Genomic DNA, 21,195 nt, shown 5'->3' on the forward strand with positions numbered 1-21,195 from the left:
TATTTATCTACTTGCACTTTGACATGCTTTTGAACTGCTAGGTTGGCAGGAGCAGAGATCAAGCAACGGGAGCTCACCCCGTTGGGGGATTCAGATTGCCGACCTTCTGATCAGCAAGCCCTAGGCTCAGTGGTTTAGACCACAGTGCCACCTGCGTCCCAAAAAAGCAGTGTCAAATCACTTTAAAAAGACTTGCCTACCCATGTACTATCTGAAACCAAAGGGGTACATTGGTTGCCAGATGTGATTCCCCCCCTTTTGCCCTACTCCACTATACAGCTCCCAGGCTGCTCTGGGGGAAGCCATGACTATTTAAAGTGGCATGATGCTACTTTAAACATATTGTGTAGATGGGGCCTATATTTGTCCATCTAGGCTAGTGTTGTCTGTCCTGGCGGACATTGGTTCTCCAAGGCAGAAGCCTTTCCCACTTTTGCTTAACTAGAGATGCCAGGGATTGAACCTGGGACCTTCTGCATGCAAAATATGTGCTCTGCTCCTGAGCTACAGCCCCTCCCCGCTGAAGTTATGGACCCTCTTTCTTCCCTCCCTCCCTCTGCAATGTCCCCCAAAGCCTTCCTTCCACCCTGCATGTTACACTAATGAGTGTGGCCCAGTTATACAATAAGCAGCTTTTATACTTGGCTAATCGGCCCCAGAATCCTGCCAGCCTCCCTGCCATGAACTTCTGTGAGCCAAGACCACTTGCTCGCTCAGTTTTCCCCGCCCCCTCCTCACCGGCCTTTTGTAATTTTTTAATGGGGTCCCTCGCCTGGTTTGTGCTGACCTAATTAGAGAGCTCTTGCGAGCGATGCCTTGTGATGGTCTAATCCCAGCCCGGTGACTCTACAAAGCTTTTGCCTGGGTTTCCTCTTGTTGCACTTCAGCCTTTTCTCGATTCTTTGCTGCCTGTTGCATGTTCAATTTATTCACTACGGTGATTCTGCCTGGATTGCACACTGACCTTCTTGGAACTGTTTCACCTCCCTGGTGAGTATTTTGAGATTCTTTTTTTCAGCTTAGTTATAGGTGCTGCAGGTTTAATACTGCTTCAAATCACAGCAAACACAGCCCAGCCGTTAAAAACAACTGGATGTATTTCAGCAAGGACTAGATGTCTACATGTCAGGGATGCTCTGCTTGGAACCCTATATTGCAGATTCGGCATTGCATGGGGTTGGACTAGACAACCACTCGAACTCAGTGAGCTGTGTCCAGCGTTTTCTGCCTGCTAGCGTGAGGGCTGCTGTGCTAGCAGATGGATGAGTTTCGGTGTTGCACAACGGAGGAATCCAGCGCAACAGTTGCACTAGTTTTGCAAGAGATCGCACAATCTTGTGCAACAAGTTACCAGCAGCCTGTTCATGTAGTCTCTTATGTAGCAAACCTGTGAGTCTATGAACACGGGAACTTAAAAGCAGCATTATACCAGGGCAGATCCTTTGTTTATCTGGCCCTTCACTGCCGCTTCTGACAGGCAGCTGCTCTCCAGGGTTTCCAGCAGAAATTTGGTCTCTCCCATCCCTTGCTAACTGGAGATGTCAGGGAGTGAACCCAAGACCTTCTACTTATTGTGCTGGCACTGAAATAAGACATAACAGTCAGTTCCAATGCATGTTTACTGCCACCAAGTTTAATAGGACTTCCTGTATGTCCCATCATCCCTGCCAACTAGTCCTGCTAGCTAGTCTTCAGCCATCTCTGTACTCATCATGGCCAAGGATAAACAAAGGCAATTAGGACATTAGCTGACGTGGTGACAGGACAGGGATGTTGGCCCCACCCTTATCAGCAGATAAAGACTCAAACAAACAGGAAGAGTGGTAAAAGCCATATAATTGGGAAGTTCCACAACCAACAAAGGCTGGCAGCTGGAAGCCTTTAGCAACCTAAGAAAGAAAGTAAACTTTGGGGACTGTATAAGTATAAGACATCATTAAAGGAGGCGGCCCAGCAATGTTATCTGAAAGTTAAGTTCCTGGTAATGAGAAGAGGCTGGGACTTCCTGCGGGGATGACAGCCTCAGTAGGTCTCCTCTAGAACCCTCAAGGCAAACTTGGGATTCTGAAGGAACCTCAGCTGGCCGAAAGTTGCCAGATCTCTCTGAACCAGAGAGTGAACTGCAACAGGTGTCAGTGTGTTGCCTCCTGTGTTAGCCTGACAATCCTCATTCTCTCTTTTCAGTGGTTGCGTGGATTAGGAAAACGACAACATGACTTCAGTGGTGAGTACAAATCCTGCTTGTTCCATTCCATTTGTTCCCTTTTGCCGATTCTTAGATTCTTAGATTAAGGAGATCTTGATTCATCTCTGCTCTCAGCAGGGCTTAGCATCAGTCTCCTACACCCTCAGGCTGCTAGCAATGCTGAGACCAGCGCTGATGACAATGTCACTTTGGCTTTGCCACATGGGACAAATAGTGGCTGCATCCATGAAGCTGCCCACCATGTAAAAATGTTGTTGAATATTTATATGCTGCAGTTTGGGGGGAAAGCCCTTCCAAAGCATCCTAGCCCACCCAAAGCAATGGGAAGATATTCCATGGATGGGGTAAATCTGGACTGGCATTTTTATGCTGATGCCATTGCATGGGCACACTGCAAAAACCTTACATTCGTGAGCAGCGTTGAGCCCACAATAAACACCTGTCTCTGTCTTGCTTCAGCCCAGATGTAAGGAAAAGGTAGATGAACAGCAACAGGCACCTGGAGAGCTCTGCCTCTAAGATGCATAATGTCAGGAGCAGGTATCAGGAATAAATCACACGGAGTAAGTGATTCAGAAGAAATAAGATCTGCTCAGGAATGCCAGGCCTAACGAGGACAGCAACTCTTCTCAGTGGGTTTTGCCCCTATGAGGCAGTTGTGGGGACTGAAGGTCCCCGCCTGCCTTCCCACAGCTGCCTAAATCTCCACCTTCCTCAGATCTTTCCCAAGCAATCTGAGACTCCACTGATGCGCCTGTCTCTGCTCCTCCCTCTTCATACCTCTTCAATTCCTGGGAGGACAAGGGGGCAGGGGAGCTTGTCACAGCAGGAGGGGAAGACACCCAGCCTGGCTCATAGCTGCCTCTTGGCCTCCCTCCTCTCTGCACCCACCTCTGATTCTGATTCTGGACTTCTATCTGCCACAGATTTTTCCTGCTCACTAAACCTTGTTACCTCTACGGCTTCTGACCCCTCCTCCTCCCAGTCTGCTCCCTCTTCTTCCTCTGACCACTCATCGTCACCCCGCCACCAGTCCCCAGATTGAGCCCGAAACCTTCTAGATGCAAAGTATGCACTTTGCCACTGATCTACAGCCAGAGGTGTAGTGGCAAATTCAGTCACGCAGGGTCATGATAGTTAAAGCCATCTCCCCTGTCAGCCACACCCCTTCAAACATTATGCAACCTTCTAAGCTTATACCGTAATCTTATACAATAATAATAATTAAGGAAGCATTGCAACGATCAATGCAAATCTCCACAAGTTGCCTTTCAGATAGATCGACAATTTTCTGTGCGTGTACATGGGCAAAAATGATTTGGAATGCTCCAATGTCTTCTTTCTGAGTGTCTTAACCTGCGTTTTCCATGAAGTTCGATTGTACGTAACAGAACTTGGGCACCATTCTCTGGAAAGAGAAAACACTTTGTGTTTTCAGTGTTCCTAAATGCTCTGCTTTGGGTGTACAGTGGTGAAAAAAACTCCCCTTTCATGCTGATTGGGTACCACCTTTAGAAGACATCTGAAGGCAGCCCTGTGTAGGGAAGTTTTTAATGTTTAATGTTTTGATATGTTTTAGTATATGCTGGAAGCCACCCAGTCAGATGGGCAGGGTATAAATATTTATTTATTTATTATTGAGATACCTGTAAGGACCCTGCTGCAAACAATATTCACAGGTCTTCTCCTTTTAGAGTACTGTAAATATTTTTTACATAGGGTGCCAAGTATTATGCAAGTTTTGCCAGTTTTTGCATGAACTGTCGACATGATGGGGGATGTGTTAAGTCAGGAGTTCATTTCCCCCTTGTGGTTCCACCCCCAGACTGGCACATTCAGGATTGTTTCCGAGGAGGAGCAAGCCTTGCGTTCCAAACTTGAGAGGCTGACCACCAAGGACCATGGCCGAGTCTTTGGGAAGTGTGAGAAAATCCCTGCCTATACCTTGCAAAAGGTGAGCATCACTGGGCGGGGTGGAGAGGGAACCAGGGACTGAGAGGTGCTAATGATTCCAGAGGGTGGCCTGTTCATGGAGCTCAACGGGGATAAATAACCTTTCAAAAACTAACTAGCTCTGTGTGTGAGAGAGAATAAGAAGTTTTAGTGATGTCAAGATGAACAGTGGTCCATCGTGAGACTGTTGTCTTACCTTCCTGAGAAAACAGAAACTGAATTTTTATGCCTCGTCTCCCTGCCAACAGAGCTAGCTAAGAATCCTTCAGGGACCCTTCTTTGAAGTTTGCCCATGTTTTGCATGGCTGTTCCACTGCAATTTAAGCCAGTATGCTTCTGTTCATGTCATGTAGCCAGTGGAGACCGGGGGGGCAGGGGGAGAGAAAAAGGGAACACACACAGACACACATGGGTCCTGGGTCCACCAGGGCTTCTGCTAGGCCCTGAGCCACAGAGATAAACCACACAGCCCAGGTCCATCACTGGCAGTCCTAACAGTAGTTCTGGCGGTTACCTTGTTCTCCCTTGAAAAGCACAAAGAGCTAAAGTAGAAGGTTGGAGGAATGACGCTCCAGATTTGATGCTGCCATTGATGTAGAGGCAGAGACAACCCTACAGTGAGGCCCAGTGTGGTGGCTGCTTTATGCAAGAATCATCAAAGGGCTGCAATGTGTCCATTCTTTAATTTCCTACTTACAATTGTATCAAAGGCAGAAATCGCTAATTAAGAGCGTAAGTCCTGTTAGGTCAGACCAAAGCCATGTCTATCCCAGGGTTTCCTACTGCTGTGCTGAAAAACCCCCTCTTGCTTTTTTACCATTCTCCATCAATTAATGAGAAAATAAATTGCATTATGAAAATTATCAAAGGGGAGAGGAAGTGCTCAGGGCTGGGGTGCATGGTTTTTTTTGGTCACACTCACCTTACTTTTGAGGTTGCTGAGGGATTATTTGTGAATGCCAGGGATGTGAGTGGCGCTGTGGTCTAAATCACTGAGCCTCTTGGGCAGGCATCCCCCAACTTCGGCCCTCCAGATGTTTTGGACTACAATTCCCATAATCCCTGACCACTGGTCCTGTTAGCTAGCGATCATGGGAGTTGTAGGCAAAACATCTGGAGGGCCGCAGTTTGGGGGTCCCTGCTCTTAGGCTTGCCAATCAGAAGGTATTTTTGGAAGATATTTTTCTAAGCTCACATTGATCATTGGACAATAAATATAATGCACAGGGCCTGAAATGGTTGGAATCTGTATTAATTTATATAGCCTTCACTTCACGGGAGTCTTGTAGGCATATCTTAGGGTCAATATACTTATTTGAACAAATATGGTGGAAGCGCTATCAATCACATTATAGTCTCCTTCACTGGGGGCGCAGGTGGAACTGTGGTCTAAACCACTGAGGCTCTTGGGCTTACCGATCAGAAGTTCAGCAGTTCAAATCCCCGCAACGGAGTGAGTTCCTGTTGCTCACCCCAGCTCCTGCCAACCTAGCAGTTCGAAAGCACACCAGTGCAAGTAGATAAATAGGTACTGCTGTGGCGGGAAGGTAAACGGCGTTTCCATGCGCTCTGGCACTTGTCAGTGTTCCATGCACCAGAAGTGGTTTAGTCATGCTGGCCACATGCTCCAGAAAAGGTGTCTGTGGACAAATGGCGGCTCCCTCGGCCTGAAAGCGAGATGAGCACCGCACTCCATAGTTGCCTTTGACTTGACTTTACCTTTACCTTGTGAATGCCCTTTCTTCCATACCAGTGGCGACTGGGTTATTTTTAATTAATGGAAATTTTTTTGCAAGGGGAGGAAATCTGGATTAAATGTAAAAATAAAAGTATGGGATGCCCACAGAAGTTTAGAGTTGGGTGGTATATTGGAGGCGTTTTAGTTTAACCTGCTGCTCAATATAGGATTTGTGAACCAGCCCACTTAATATCCGGAAAATGATACGATTTTGTTAATACCAACTATGTGAAATGACAGCACTTGGATTCTACAGTGAAAACTAATTAAAGCGAGCTGGGCTGGACATTCCTTGCCTATTTTACTGCTTGGTATGCCAAAATACATTGGGACAGTTGTCTGCAAAGTGTTTTCCTTCGGTGGCTCCTCACTCAGTGAGTTACCTAGCAATAGCAGGCAAAAGCCATTTTAGTTCACTGACACCAATTTTCTTCCTGAATAGTACAACCACAAGTGGAAAGCTAGGTGTGTTGTTCTATATATACTGTACTCTGGTTGCAGGGGGCAATGGTGATAGTCAACAGACCTGGCCGTCACTCCATAGAAATATTAACAACATAGGCCAGAATCCTTTGCTAAATTCTGGGCTTGTCTGGCAGATGTTCTGGTGTTGCTTAGAAGACGAGTTGACCAAGAATAGGGCTCAGCGATGGAAGGAAGTTTGAAGTCCCCAGGCATTAGGGCAAGAAAAATAACTGGTTGAGCACTGAGGGCCATGCCAGATACTGTATCATGAGCAATGGTCACAGCTAGCAAACATGTTTCTGTTTAGGAGAACATTTCCTTGAATATGAGTAAAGGTAAAGGTAACCCTGACCATTAGGTCCAGTCGTGACCGACTCTGGGGTTGCGCGCTCATCTTGCATTATTGGCCGAGGGAGCCGGCGTATAGCTTCCAGGTCATGTGGCCAGCATGACAAAGCCACTTCTGGCGAACCAGAGCAGCACACGGAAACGCCGTTTACCTTCCCGCTGTAGCGGTTCCTATTTATCTACTTGCATTTTGAGGTGCTTTTGAACTGCTAGGTTGGCAGGAGCTGGGACCGAGCAACGGGAGCTCACCCCGTCACAGGGATTCGAACCGCTGGCCTTCTGATCAGCAAGCCCTAGGCTCAGTGGTTTAACCCACAGCGCCACCTGGGTCCCACTGCTACCTGGGTCCCACTACACAAGCGCTATTTTGCCTGGAAGAGAAAGGAAAGCAGGTATTGTCCTGTTCCAGTGAAATCATCTACCTTTGAGACACTGTCTCTTCTCCTCCGCAGGCCAAGGACGAACTGAACGAGACCCTGGAGAAGCGGGAGTTGGCTGTGAAAGAGCTGCGGGAACTGGTGCAGGAGAAAGCCAAAGGAGGAGAGGACATCTGCAAGGTGGTGGCTGAGAAAGTGAAAGGAAAGGATGATGCTTTCTTCCTGCGTTTCATCCGAGCCCGCAAATTTGACATCAGCAGGGCTTACGATCTGATTAAAGGTGGGGATTCTTGGCATGCAAACAGACTCAGTCAAATCTTCTTGGTATGGTGCTGTAGTCACCCTTCCTTAGGGTAGCATAGGGAGTGGGCAGGTGATATTGATTTATGTATCCAGCCTATTAAAAAGAAAAATGGAGGAGGGGGGGGGTACACCTTTAATTGCCAGCAAAACCCAAAGTTAGATTGTAGGAAGAGGTTTTTCTCCATCTGGGTGCTTCCGCTGTGTATTGTTACCTTATATTGTGTTTTTCCCCCCTTTCTCTTTCTGAGAGGGATTTTACTGGCATTCTCCCTGGACTCTGGTAAACTGGAGAGATTATCCTGGAGAAGGAAAATATTTGCTTGGCTCCATTTCAGAGCTCCCTTTGTTTATGCAACAGGGCAGTCATTAACAAAACTAGCGACGGAGATGAAGAACAAGAGAAGCTATTGTCAATATAGGATTTTTGCCTGTTTTTATTTAACCGCCCCAAGCTACGTTTCCCCATTTCACGCCTGGTAGCTCTTAACAGGAAACAAGTGAAACAAGGCTATTACCCCTGCAGAATGGAAATCTGGGTTGATCATCCCCTTGTTAGTAAACAAGGATGAGAAAAATAAGGAGGCAGAATGATTTAGTTTTTCCTGAGAAGGAAAGTAGATGGGCGGGTGGGGGATGAAAAAAAATGAATAAATCCAGTTAGGTTCCTGAGTCCTGAAGCAGCAAGTTTTAAGTACCGTGGTAAAAGGTAAAGGGACCCCTGACCATTAGGTCCATCTCGCGTTATTGGCCGAGGGAGCCGGCGTACAGCTTCCAGGCCATGTGGCCAGCATGACTAAGCCGCTTCTGGAAAACCAGAGCAGCACACGGAAATGCCGTTTACCTTCCCGCTGTAGCGGTCCCTATTTATCTACTTGCACTTTGACGTGCTTTCGAACTGCTAGGTTGGTAGGAGCTGGGACCGAGCAACGAGAGCTCACCCCGTCGCGGGGATTCGAACTGCCAACCTTCTGATCAGCAAGCCCTAGCCTCTGTGGTTTAACCCACAGCGCCACCCGCGTCCTGTGGTACACTTAGGCAATTCCAGAGTTTGCACTTCATGATATTATTTGGGGGGGGGGCAGTGGGAGTGGGCTTATCGGAAGCTGCCTAATAATAATAATAATAATAATAATAATAATAATAATAATAATAATAAACAACTTTTATTTATATCCCACCCTCCCCGGCCGAAGTCAGGCTCAGGACGGCTAACATCAGATATATCACATTGGTATAAAATCAAACAATAATTAAATTACCTCCTAAAAACAGGTAAAAATCAAATTAAAGTCTATAATTAGATGGCTTTCCGCAGGGTTAGGGTTGGGAACAGTAAATGCTCATCGGCCCAACTGTTTACGCTGATCTTATATGGGTCTGTGAGAATGCTGGGTGTTGTACTCACCTCGTACTGAGCGATACGTTTGGTCCATCTAGCTCAGTACTGTCCGCACAAGGAAGGGGAAACCTGTGCTCCCCATCCCTCAATGTTGGACTTCAGATCCCTTCATCCCTGATCACTGGGCATGTTGGCTGGGGCTGATGGGAGATGGAGTCCAACAACACCAGGAGCGCACTGGTTACTGATGGGTTTTATCACCGTAGGTAGTGAGGGGATGCATTAACTACCTTTTATCCCTCTGCAGGCCCATGTGTGTGGGTTGGGAGAAAGAGAAAATGGGGCTGCAAGCCTCCCCCCCCTCAAAAAATACAGGGTTTTTGCAGATACTCCCACGAGAGAAAGCCCTCTCAGCAGAGTTTATAACTCCCATCCGAGGCAGTTTAATTGGAAGCATAGGAATTAGCCGTTAGGCTGATGTCCCCCTTTTGTTTCCTTGTTTATCAAAGAAACGGGTTCCAGACTGAAAAGCAAGTTTAAAATGTATAGTTTACTCACAGTTGGCAAGTCTCCCCTCAGTGGAAGTACAGGCCTGGCAAAGAACTTTTAGCTTCTGGTTCTGTCTAAACTCAAATCCCCCCGGCTTATTACCTCTAGTACTTCAAGATCCTCATAAAAGCACCTGGACCAAAACTGTCCATCAAAAACTACTCTCCTGTGGCCTATCCCTACAACACCTACTTACGATGGCCCCTAACAAAGCAAATACTGTAGTCTAAACCAGGCATAGGCAACCTTGGCTCTCCATATGTTTTGGAACTACAACTCCCATGATCCCTGACCACTGGCCCTGTTAGCTAGGGATCATGGGAGTTGTAGTTCAAAAACATCTGGAGAGCCAAGGTTGCCTATGCCTGGTCTAATCGGTCAACATTTAAAAGACATAGAGCATCAGAACAGCCTGGCCACTATAAAGAAATTTTGCCCCTGGTACGCTCATTTCCCAACTTCCAACTTTGATTCTATGCCTCCATATTTGCACAAACTTATTATCCCAAAATACAGACGTGCCTTTACACTTGCAAGACTGGACGTTCTGCCACCTGCAGTTCTCGAGGGTCGATTCCAAAAGATCTTATTTGAGAAACGACTTTGCCCCTGTGGAGATGGTAGTATAGAAACAGTGGCACACGTCCTCCTGTCCTGTTCCCTTTATAAAGACTTGAGGAACGAGATCATTACTCCACTCCTTCTAAGCATCCCAGGGCGCTCAACCATGGCCATAATGCATTTCCTTCTATCAGACCTAAATGACCAGACAACAGCTAAGGTTGCTAGCTTCATTGCTGGGGCAATCAGAATAAGGGCCACCGACTGACTGATAATTCAGGATTCCAATTTGTGCTTTTAATAATTCTTTTATTGTACACAGTGTATTGTTTTATTGTTGCTATGGCCCCTGGCTAATGCGAAAAAAGATTATTATTATTATTATTATTATTATTATTATTATTATTATTATTATCATCTCACAGCAAAGCATTTGTCCTTAGCAGCAACAGCAGTAAAACCTAATGCAAGTAAAATACTTGTATTTACAGCCAAAACAACTTCAGGCATGTGTCTGATGCAGGAACAAGTGGAGAGACGGTTGCTCCCATGGCTGGTTGAAGAGAGGGGGAGGGGAAAGGAACAGGAAATACTTATTTGCTCCTTTCCTCCCAGGAGAGGTGGGTTAATGACATCACACAGAGCATTCTCTACCAATTACATTTCTATGGTCTGAGTCTGCCTATCAGCAACACAGCTCTATGGTCTTAACCCCTTCATGTGCTAACTAGCAAAAATATGCATTGTTAGATTTGACTGCAAAACTTCCATAGTTTCTCTTACCCTAGTCTACTCTGACTGGCAGCAGCTCTCCAGGGTTCTTTCTCAGTCCTACCAGGAGATGTCGAGCATTGAACCTGTAACCTTCTGCATGCAAAGCAGACACATTACCACCAAGCAACTGACCTTCCTCTGAGATCTTTACCTGGTTTCACTACTTACCTCAATATGTGATGAGACATCACTGCTACGTTAGCTGGTCCTCCTCCTTCTGCCAATTGGGGTCCTGAGCTTCGGACCTCAAGTTCTGCCCTGATAACCCCACCGTTTGAGCACACAGCCTCCTTAAGCACATTTGCAAGGACATGGGAACCTGTGGGCCTCCAGATGTTGCTAGACTACCACTTCCATCATCCCTGACCATTGGCCATGCTAGCTGGGGATGATTTTTTAATGTTTTATTATGTTTTTATATGAGTTGGAAGCTACCCAGAGTGGCAGAGTGGGGTATAAATAATAAAATAACACCAGCACCAGGAGGGCCACAGCTTCACCCATTCCTAATCTAGCTCAATGCTTCAGTCTCTCTTCCCAAGCTCATCATTTCCATCTTTCTTCCCCCACACACCAGGTTATGTCAACTTCCGCCAGCAGTATCCAGAGCTCTTCGAAAACCTGACTCCTGAGGCTGTGCGCAGCACCATTGAGGCTGGCTACCCAGGCATCTTGACCAGCAGGGACAAGTATGGACGGGTGGTGCTGCTGTTCAAAATCGAGAACTGGGATTACGAGGAGATCACCTTTGATGAGGTGAGCATCTTCGAGCAGAGGTCCTACACTTTAAGCACTTGTGCTTTATTTTCTATTATTAAACTACCAATGCTTACCACTGGTATGGGTAACTTGTGGCCTCCGTATGTTACTGAGCTACAATAGTGAGTAGGGGACCTTTTCCACCACGAGGGGCACATTCCCTTCTGGTCAACCTTCCAAGGGCCAGTGGTGGGTTAGTGAAGGGTGTGGCCTTTGCAGAGTTCCACGGGCCAGATAGAGAAACACAGAGGGCCACAACTGGCCCCAGGTCTGAGGTTCTCCACACCTGGACTGCATCTCCCACCATCCCTGACCACTAGCCATACTGGTTGGAGCTGATGAGAGTTGGGAGTTCAATGGCACCTGGAGTGTGCAAGTTTGTATAAGCATACACAGCAACTAAATAAGACATCAGAATGTCTCAGATTATTTTCTTGTATATTTGACCCACCTCCTGGTTTGGGAAACTTGGTAGTGAACAATGGCCTGATGTGATAGGTAATAATAATAATAATAATAATAATAATAATAATAATAATAATAATTTATTATTTATACCCCACCAATCTGGCTGGGTTTCCCCAGCCACTCTGGGTGGCTTCCAATAGAAATATTAAAATACACTAATTTCTTAAAGATTAAAAGCTTCCCTAAACATGGCTGCCTTCAGATGTCCTCTAGAAGTCTGGTAGTTATTTTTCTTTTTGACATCTGGTGGGAGGGCGTGCCACAGGGTGGGTGCCACTACCGAGAAGGCCCTCTGCCTGGTTCCATGTAACTTGGCTTCTCGCAACAAGGGAACCGCCAGAAGGCCCTCGGCACTGGACCTCAGTGTCTGGGCAGAGCGATGGAGGTGGAGACGCTCCTTCAGGTATACTGGACCGAGGCCATTTAGGGCTTTAAAGGTCAGCACCAACACTTTGAATTGTGCTCGGAAACGTACTGGGAGCCAATGCAGGTCTTTCAGTCACCAGTCTAGCTGCCGCATTCTGGATTAATTGTAGTTTCCGGGTCACCTTCAAAGGTAGCCCCACGTAAAGCGCATTGCAGTAGTCAAAGCGAGAGATAACTAGAGCATGCACCACTCTGGCAAGACAGTCCGCGGGCAGGTAGGGTCTCAGTCTGCGTACCAGATGGAGCTGATAGATAGCTGCCCTGGACACAGAATTGACCTGCGCCTCCATGGACAGCTGTGAGTCCAAAATGACTCCCAGGCTGCACACCTGGTCCTTCAGGGGCACAGTTACTCCATTCAGGACCAGGGAGTCCCCCACACCTGCCCGGCTCCTGTCCCCCACAAACAGTACTTGTGTCTTGTCAGGATTCAACCTCAAAGGTGCTTCATATCATCTGTGCAGGACTATTTTCTTTTTGTGTTAGAATCCCACCTCTGGAGCAACGGAAGGAGGTGGTGGTGGGCAGTGGTGGAGGAAGAAGAGTGCGGGGGGAGCACCCTGCCCCCAGCAGCGTGATCCCGGTGGGGTGCCATCACGACTGTCACCCCACCCACGCTGGGCGCCCCGCCCCCGCAGGTGGCATGTCACGCTCCCAGGGTGCTAACCACGTTCCCAGAGTGCGTGCCAGCCCTGCCCCCGCCTGCTCTCCACCCCCCACCCCCGGTGCTGGAGCACTGGTGGTGGGGAGCCCTCTTGCAACTATTTCAGCCCTCCAGCAAAGGCAGTCTGCCTTGCCTCTGGGGACTGACTAGACGAGGAGGGAGCGCTTCTCGCTAGTGCAAGGATGTTCCTGAAAGATTATCCCAGAGGGAGAACAACTCGACAGAAAAACATTCCTCATTCCTGCTGCAAGCTACTGCTTCTCATCAAGGTGTTTCAGGTTCTTTAGGGGAACCTTTGGTCCTCTAAATGTTGCTGAATTCTCAACAGCACCACCAAGCATGGCCAATGGCTGGGGACGATGCGAGTGGTAAATTCAGCAACATCTGGAGGGCTAAATGTTTCTCACACCTGGCTGCTGTTTGGAGGGGTTGCAGACTCCTAGTGTGATGCTTCTGCATCAGTTGTTGACCACTCAGTCATATGGGCTAGAAACATAACTTAGCTTTTTAAATGAAAGCTGAGAATCTCAGATAGCTGAACTCTGCCCCCAGCTGGGGGGGGGGGGAGTTTCCCCACATCTGCTCTGCATTCTGCAAGGTGGAGCACCATTTGGGCTTTGGGGATGGGTGGGTATTGTTTTCATTTGTTATTATGATGTTGTTGGTTTTTTGTGTGTGTGTGTGTTTCTATTGAGGTCCAGTGCCGAGGGCCTTCTGGCGGTTCCCTCGTTGCGAAAAGTAAGATTGCAGGGAACCAGGCAGAGGGCCTTCTCGGTAGTGGCATCCGCCCTGTGGAACGCCCTCCCACCAGATGTCAAAAAGAAAAATAACTACCAGACTTTTAGAGGACATATGAAGGCAGCCCTGTTTAGGGAAGCTTTTAATCTTTAAGAAATTAGTTTATTTTAATATTTCTGTTGGAAGCCGCCCAGAGTGGCTGGGGAAACCCAGCCAGATGGGCGGGATATACATAATAAATTATTATTATTATTATTATTATTATTATTATTATTATTATTATTATTATTATTATATTGTAAACTGCCCTGTGATCCTCGGATGAAAGGATGCATAGAAATTTAATTAACAAATTAAATACTGACTTCAGCAGCATTGTACAGAAAGATTGCCTGTTTCCCAAGGCATGGGAGGAAAGAAATCCATCAACTTGGCCAGAGTTCTGGACATAAGCTCCTGTCTCCATGTATTTTGATCCAGATTCTTCGCGCCTATTGTGTGATCCTAGAGAAGCTGCTAGAGAACGAGGAGACGCAAATCAATGGCTTCTGCATCATTGAGAACTTTAACGGGTTCACCATGCAGCAGGCCTCTGGTATTAAACCATCCGAACTGAAGAAAATGGTGGACATGTTGCAGGTGAGACTACCTTACTGCCCTCCCTAGAAAGCAGTGAAGACAACCTGGCCCCCATAGATTACCGGTTATGCAAGAGGCATTCGTAGAACCAGGGGGCAAGCAGCATACCTCATGACCATTGTGTGTCATCAATAATATCAATCAACCCTGGACAGTTCCTCTGTAGAAACATAGGAAGCTGTCTTCTACAGATTTGGACTATTGTCCAACCTGCAGTCTTGCCCCTGTACAGTATATTCCTCCATGCAAAACTCATTCAGGTGGCAGCAATTTCCTTCTCGCCAGCTTGCCGTTGCAGCCGAAGTCCTTTTGCCTACGAAGTACTCCCTCTATCTAGGCTTGTAGGCAACTGAGTGATGAAAGTCTGCTGCTTATTGGTACTCAGAATGGGAACAAAAAGGTGATGTATCCACAAACAGAAACATTCACAGGAACATTTGAGGTGCTGGAGAGAAAGGGCTATGGTCCTTCACGAACCCATGCAAGTAATCACTTATCAATCTGATGAGCGTGATGGTGCAATTTGGCCCTTTGGCTAAATTTCAGGCGGGAGAAGAGATCTGTAGCAGGAATGCATCCAGAACTGGTTAAAAGGATGAACTAAAAAGCCAGGAACAGGATACCGAACAGTTCCTGTTAAGGAGAAGGTAGAGGCATCTAGAGCACGGTCAAAGGAACAGATCTTCCTACATCCTATACTTGGTGGTGGTGCTTTTTGAACCCAAGCGCTGCATCCTATTATGGGAAACCTCCCAGGGACTGCATTCCAGTGGTAAACGAGGCCAGAGGCACGAGAGGACTAGATGCTTGGTATTGTTGGAGCCCCACCTGGCCAGTGTCTCTCTGAGTGGCCCGGAGAAGGGCACAATCCTTTGGATGGGGGGCAAGCGGGGAGTTGTAGCTGTGTCGTGTGGCTGCTTCTTGAGCAAAGGAGGGTAGGATAAGGCGAGGCAAGTCGTTGCGGGAAGAAGTGAACGATCATCCCACACCTGCATTGGTGTTACTCAAGGAGAGGAATCAGGGCATCAGGCAGAGTTTGGGGAGTGGATGGAGAGGACAAGGGGAGATGCCCCTTCTTACTACTGGATTAACTGTCCTCCCCACATTTTCAGCTTTCATTTAACAAAAAGGAAAAGAAAAGAACACGGACTGGTTTTCTACCTAAACCAATCACCTTCTATATCCGGCCTGTGGTCTGGGAATCTGCATGTTTTTACACGAGTAGAATGTGTCCTTTTATTTAAAATGCACCTCTGGGTTATTTGTGGGGCATAGGAATTCATTCAATTCCCCCCCCCCCAATATATAGTCCGGCCCCCACAAGGTCTGAGGGACAGTGGACCGGCCCCCTGCTGAAAAAGTTTGCTGACCCCTGACCTAAACACTTTTGCCCTTTAGCTCAAAAATGTGCGAAGTATTTCCTTCAGTCTTCCAGGCTGCTGTTTCTGTCATGGATGCTTTAGCTAAGATTCCTGCATTGCAGGGGGTTGGATTAAATGACCCTTGGGGCTCCTTCCAATTCTACAATTCTATGATGGATGAAAACTCTTACTTTTTGCACAGGCGGCTACATTCCAGCCACCCAACCGTTGACACCCTTCCCGTTTCCACCCTACATCCCATCAAGCAAGAGATGTTGTCTGTGTACAGACAAGAGATTAGAAGTACACCTTCCCCCAAGAATCCTGGGAACTGTAGTTTACTCCCCGCAGAGCTACAGTTGCCAGCACCCATAGCAAAACTAGTTCCCAGGATTCTTTGGCGGGAAAATGTGCTTTAAATTCATGGTGCCTACACAGCCATTATCACAGTTCAGAGAAACATTCAAGCCAGGCAAAAAAGTACTTGAGTGAGGGGTGTGACTGGGAAGAGTCCAGAGTATTTGGCCCCTGGACACAAAGTGCTTCATCCCTGCCCTTTACATCCATACAAAGAGCACAGCCCTCGGTGGTGGGTTAGTAGAATTGCTTTGCTTCACTTCCTCCACCCACCCAAAAAGGAGAAATCAGGCTTTTGAAGCAATAAAATGTCCCCTCTGCCTAGCTGCTCTGTCTCACCTTTGCATTATTATTATTATTATTATTATTATTATTATTATTATTATTATTATTATTATGCCTTAACCATGTGCTCTTTTTTGGAAATCTCTAGGATTCTTTCCCAGCTCGGTTCAAGGCCGTCCACTTCATCCACCAGCCGTGGTACTTCACCACAACCTACAACGTGGTGAAACCGTTCCTGAAAAACAAACTGCTGGAAAGGGTGAGTGATGCCACAGAAGGGTAAGGAGAATAAGAATAAAGCATTGTCAGTCAAGGAATGCAAGCATGTCAGGCCGGGAATGAGATGTTAGTGGGACTGGGCATCTTCCGCCAGGAACTGCAGGCGTGGAGACCTTTTGGCCCTGCAGGTGCTGCTAACCCTGTTATGCAAGTTAGGCCGAGAGGCAGTGTCTGATCCAAGGTTGCCCCACCCAGGAAGCATCATGGCCCAGTGGGGATTTGAACCCTGGTCTCCCACATTCTAGCCTGACACGCTAACTGCTACACCACACTGCCTGCAACTCCTATCAGCCCCAGCAAGCATGGTCAATGGTCAGGGATGATGGGAGCTGTAGTTCAGCAACATCTGGAGGGCCCAAGGTTCCCCCACACCTAGCTGCTGCTTGCAAGGGTAGCAAGCTCCTGGTGTTACAATTTTGCATCACTTGTTGACTGTTTTTCAGATTTTATATCCAGTCTCTCAGTCATATGGGCTAGAAACGTGTTTGGCTTTTAAAGTGAAAGCTGAGAATCTCTCTTTTTCACACACACACACACACACACACTATTTGGTTTTTCAGATTAAAATTTTACAGTCATATATTGAACGTAGAATATAAAAACAAGATTCCAATGAATCTCTTGGACTTCCCTCCTCTCCTTTGTAGGTCCTATGGTTAGTCATTTCCTCCCACATCTTTTATGATGATCCAAATCTTTTACATCCCCATTGTGTCCAAAATTCACCATTAAACTACAAGCGATATTCCAATCCTGCTAACAATTTTAGCTGTTTACAATGGTCCTTAAGATAAGGAATGGGGGGAATTTATAACTTATTAAAATTTTGATCTTTCCGATTTCTGATTCTTCCAGTCATTTTAGCCATTTTGGCATAGTCCAACAACTTCATCTGCCATTCTTCTCTGGTAGAAGACTTTATCTTCTTTCCATCTCTGGGCTGATAACATCTGCGCAGCTGTGGTCGCTTACATAAATAGTCTTTTCTGCTTCCTTGGGATTTCAGCACCTAGAATTCCTAAAAGGCTGGGTGGTTTTTTTTAAAAAGCAAAGATTATTTTAAACATATTTTCCAAATCATTATATATCATATAATAGCTCAAATAGCTGAACTCTGCCCCCAGTTACACAGCATCTCTCAGCTCAACCTTTTTGCCTTCCTTTTCGCACTCAGGTGTTTGTGCATGGCGACGAACTCGACACTTTCTACCGAGAGATCGATGCCGATATCCTGCCAGCAGATTTTGGGGGCAATCTGCCCAAATACGACGGCAAAGTCATCGCGGAGCTGCTTTTTGGGACCCGACCTGATGCTGAAGACACAGCTCTTTAAATAGCAGCATCTTGGCATAGAAGATAGGGCGCAGAGGTGTCCCCCAGCCATCCTGTTAAACGTAGCATTGGTTGAAAGATCTGTCGTGGCCATAAAATCTGGGTGTACATTGCTTTGCCACTCTCTCTCATTCTTTGTCACCAGATGGCAGTAGAGCAATGAAAAGTCCCCTGCCATTTCCCTCAAGAATAATCCTTTTTCCTTTTATTACCTCCACCCACCCAGAAAAACAAGCAAGCAGAATGAAAGAGAGGGGGAAGGAAGGAGAAAGAGATGGTCTGTGGTGGGGACATTCTAGATGAGTCAGTAAGAGCTTTGTTGACCAAGCACCCAGGTAGTCAAGTAGTAGAGATGTGCCTTCATAGATTTACTGGCTTGCCCTATAATGGTGGGGAGGAAGTGTACACCCACACATAGCTATGTATTTTAGAGCCCAGGTGTTGCTGGATTTGGGGGCAAGTGGCTAAGGAAAGAGGAAACAGACAAAGCTGTTACACAGGCAGTGCAAATGGCACAGCCACAGTCCATTACTGCAGCAGCACACAAGCCAAGGACTGTTTTCAATACAGAATAAAAAAAAACCAACAGCAGCAAGGGTATTTTTCTTCATTTGTGAGTCACAAAAAGCAACATTCACCGAGAAGCCCGGTTGTGCAGCCTGCGATAATTACGGTTGAATTTTTTGCAGAATATTTTCAGTAAATTTGCACTATTTTACATGCTTTCGTGTTCCTAGCAACCATGCCATGAGCTATACATGGCATTAAGGCCCCATACTCCAACCACTAGAAATCCTAATCTGCAATTCCTCCGGCTTCAAAGATTTCAGAAGGCATTGATCAAAATGTTCAAGTGTATGCTCCTAACAAAGCTGTTGTTGTTTTAAGGAATTAAAAGCTTAAATTCTTAGGAAGCTGAATTCTGTGGGTGATTCCACATTCCGGCAGTTTTCTGCACTGCCTTGAATCATAGCACGCACGCACGCACGCACGCACACGCACGCACACGCACGCACACACACTCTATCACTCATGGGCAAAAGGTGAAAGAGGGAAAATGGCAGCCACTGGGAGAGGAGACATGCCTTCAACATATGTATTCGACATTTTGAATGCAACTTTAGCAAAAGACCCAGAAATAGCTAATTGGAAATTTTATCAAATGAAGCCCTTCACAAAATGATGGGCATTGCTGTTTCACAAGGCCCAATTCAAGCAGGTTCTGTGGGCAGAATGAATGTGCTTTGAGGTTTGTGGAGACAATGAAATGGCTTCACCATCAGAAAAAGCTCCAGGTTTTGTGGATTCCTAGAAAAGACACCCACAAAGTTATCCCCCCCCCATCACGAGTTTGCTTTACTTTAGAGATGGAGGTCCAGAGGCTTGAGGGCCAAATACAACCTTTCAGGCCTCTGTATCTGGCTGTTAAGACTCTCACCAGCCACAGCCCTCCCCAGCCCTGCTTTGCATCTTCCCCGAGGGTTTCTGCCTGGCTGGAACATATCCTTGAACTCTGATAATGCTTCTAGCTTGCCTGGATGAGGCCAAAGGGGAATGTGTTTAGAAACTAGTCTATGGTATAAAAGAAATTCATTGAGTTGCCCATTTTTGCCTCTGGCCCTGACCACCATTGGCATGTGGGCCCCAGAAGGTTGCCCAGAAGAAAATGTAATCCTCAGGTTGAAAAAAAGTTCCCCCATTCTTGTTTTACTTCTTCATTTCCATGATCTTCGTTGGTCCTCCATGCTGGTTTCCAAGGCCCCAGACAGAGACGCCGTCTTGCACCCAAGGCTGGGGAGAGGGGGCTGGCGCACATTGTACACGTGTGACATGCACTCAGCAACAAATCTGTGGCAAGGTTTACTGTGGCCTCAGCCAGATTTTTCATTTTTACTGCACACTGACCCATTGCATTCTCTGAATACTAAATTTCAGATGAGGGTATGTAGTGATATAACCAGTTGACCAATTTCATTCATACAACCCATGTTGCAGATAATACTCCCCCTTTTGCTCATTAAGGCAAGAGGCACTAGCAGTGCTGGAAAGCAGACATGCTTACCCAAGGAGTAGATTTTCTTCCTTGTTCCATGACATTAGATCTACAGCAATCCCCACCTCTCTCCCATTCCTCTTCCTAGAGATAAATACCAGGACTGTTTGATTTGTAAAGCAAACCAGCGGGGGTCCCTCTGAAACAGAAAAAGCTCCGGAAAAGCCTACAAGAGGTGCATTCATTAGACCACTGGCTCCCACTAAAGCCAAACTGGATATCTACTCTGATGCTGCAAAGAAGACAGGGGTCTTTCAGAGTGGAGAGTGGGGTGGAAGCTGGTTGAGCTACCCACTTTCAGCATCACAATCTCACCCTACCCAGAGGCATTAAGATGACTTTGGTGGAGCAAGGGATGTGGATGGAATCCAGTGTCCCTCTGCCACTCTTTCTGATGAATTCGCCCATGTTAATTCAGGTTAAGGTTTCCCAAAGAAATAAAAGCAGCACCCATCACAAAAATCAGCAAGTTATAGAAAGGAGTTCCAGCTGCACCACTACCTTTGACTTGATGTTTTCCCAAATGCAGGGAATTTAGAGTAAGCAATGCAGACCTGCAGTCTGCTGTGACAGAGCCCAGCAAGAGCAGCACAACATGATTTTGTGGGTCATATACAGCTTGGTTCCTAGAATTTTTGGGGGCTTAATTAAGTTGCAGTACAAAAAGCCAGTTTGTTGTGTATTGTTGACTAGAAGCCAGCAACCCCAAATCTGGATGGTTATTTCAGATCAATTTGTGAACTGCAGCATTGTGCGTCTCTGCAATGCTGGTACTGCCTCCCCCCAGGTCTCTTTCTCTAGGCCTCTTTTCTCTTAAATAACTAGGTTAATATTAAATCTGGATATAAGCATGTTAACAGTACAGTTGACTCAGTTCAAAGATTAACTGTAGAGGTAGCAATGCTTCCACTAGGTACATTGTGAGTTAAGAGGCTTTTCCATGTAAATGAAGCATCAATGTGATTATTTCTCAAAATATGTATACAGTGGTACCTTGGTTTAAGTACATAATTGGTTCCTGAAGCGTACTTAACCTGAAGCGAACTTTCCTATTGAAAGTAATGGAAAGTGGATTAATCTGTTCCAGACGGTCTGCGGAGTACTCAACCTGAAGTGTACTTAACCCGAAGTATGAGTGTAATTGGTTCTGAAAGTCCATACTTAACCTGAAGCGTACTTAACCTGAAGCAAACTTTCCCATTGAAAGTAATGGAATGTGGA

The 21,195-nt window shown here is 46.5% G+C and overlaps 2 protein-coding genes across 3 annotated transcripts in view; one reads left to right on the plus strand and one right to left on the minus strand.

The window, feature by feature from the left end:
- Nucleotides 1-773: 773 nt before the first annotated feature.
- On the plus strand, nucleotides 774-18,839 carry RLBP1 (retinaldehyde binding protein 1). The gene is made up of 8 exons (XM_035132221.3): nucleotides 774-990; nucleotides 2,185-2,224; nucleotides 4,032-4,160; nucleotides 7,163-7,367; nucleotides 11,191-11,369; nucleotides 14,149-14,307; nucleotides 16,459-16,569; nucleotides 17,764-18,839. The coding sequence occupies exons 2-8, from the start codon at nucleotides 2,213-2,215 to the stop codon at nucleotides 17,920-17,922; spliced, it is 954 nt and encodes a 317-aa protein (XP_034988112.3). The 5' UTR covers nucleotides 774-990; nucleotides 2,185-2,212; the 3' UTR covers nucleotides 17,923-18,839.
- ABHD2 (abhydrolase domain containing 2, acylglycerol lipase) overlaps nucleotides 17,142-21,195 on the minus strand; it is a 47,667-nt gene continuing 43,613 nt past the window's right edge. For both annotated transcript variants that reach the window (XM_088657125.1, XM_088657126.1), the window contains one exon: nucleotides 17,142-17,615. In XM_088657125.1, coding sequence (XP_088513251.1) covers nucleotides 17,608-17,615 — 8 coding nt within the window. In that variant the 3' untranslated portion in view covers nucleotides 17,142-17,607. The remainder of the gene's footprint in view (nucleotides 17,616-21,195) is intronic.

Source organism: Zootoca vivipara, chromosome 13 (genome assembly GCF_965207765.1).
Source record: "Zootoca vivipara chromosome 13, rZooViv2.hap1.1, whole genome shotgun sequence".
In the NCBI taxonomy this organism is placed as follows: Eukaryota; Metazoa; Chordata; class Lepidosauria; order Squamata; family Lacertidae; genus Zootoca; species Zootoca vivipara.

What these genes read in the sequence shown, in the direction of transcription:
- RLBP1 (XM_035132221.3), top strand. An exon ending in AAATGGTGGACATGTTGCAG is followed by an intron (nt 14,308 to 16,458) that starts GTGAGACTACCT and finishes GGAAATCTCTAG; the next exon opens with GATTCTTTCCCAGCTCGGTT. An exon ending in AAAACAAACTGCTGGAAAGG is followed by an intron (nt 16,570 to 17,763) that starts GTGAGTGATGCC and finishes TTTCGCACTCAG; the next exon opens with GTGTTTGTGCATGGCGACGA.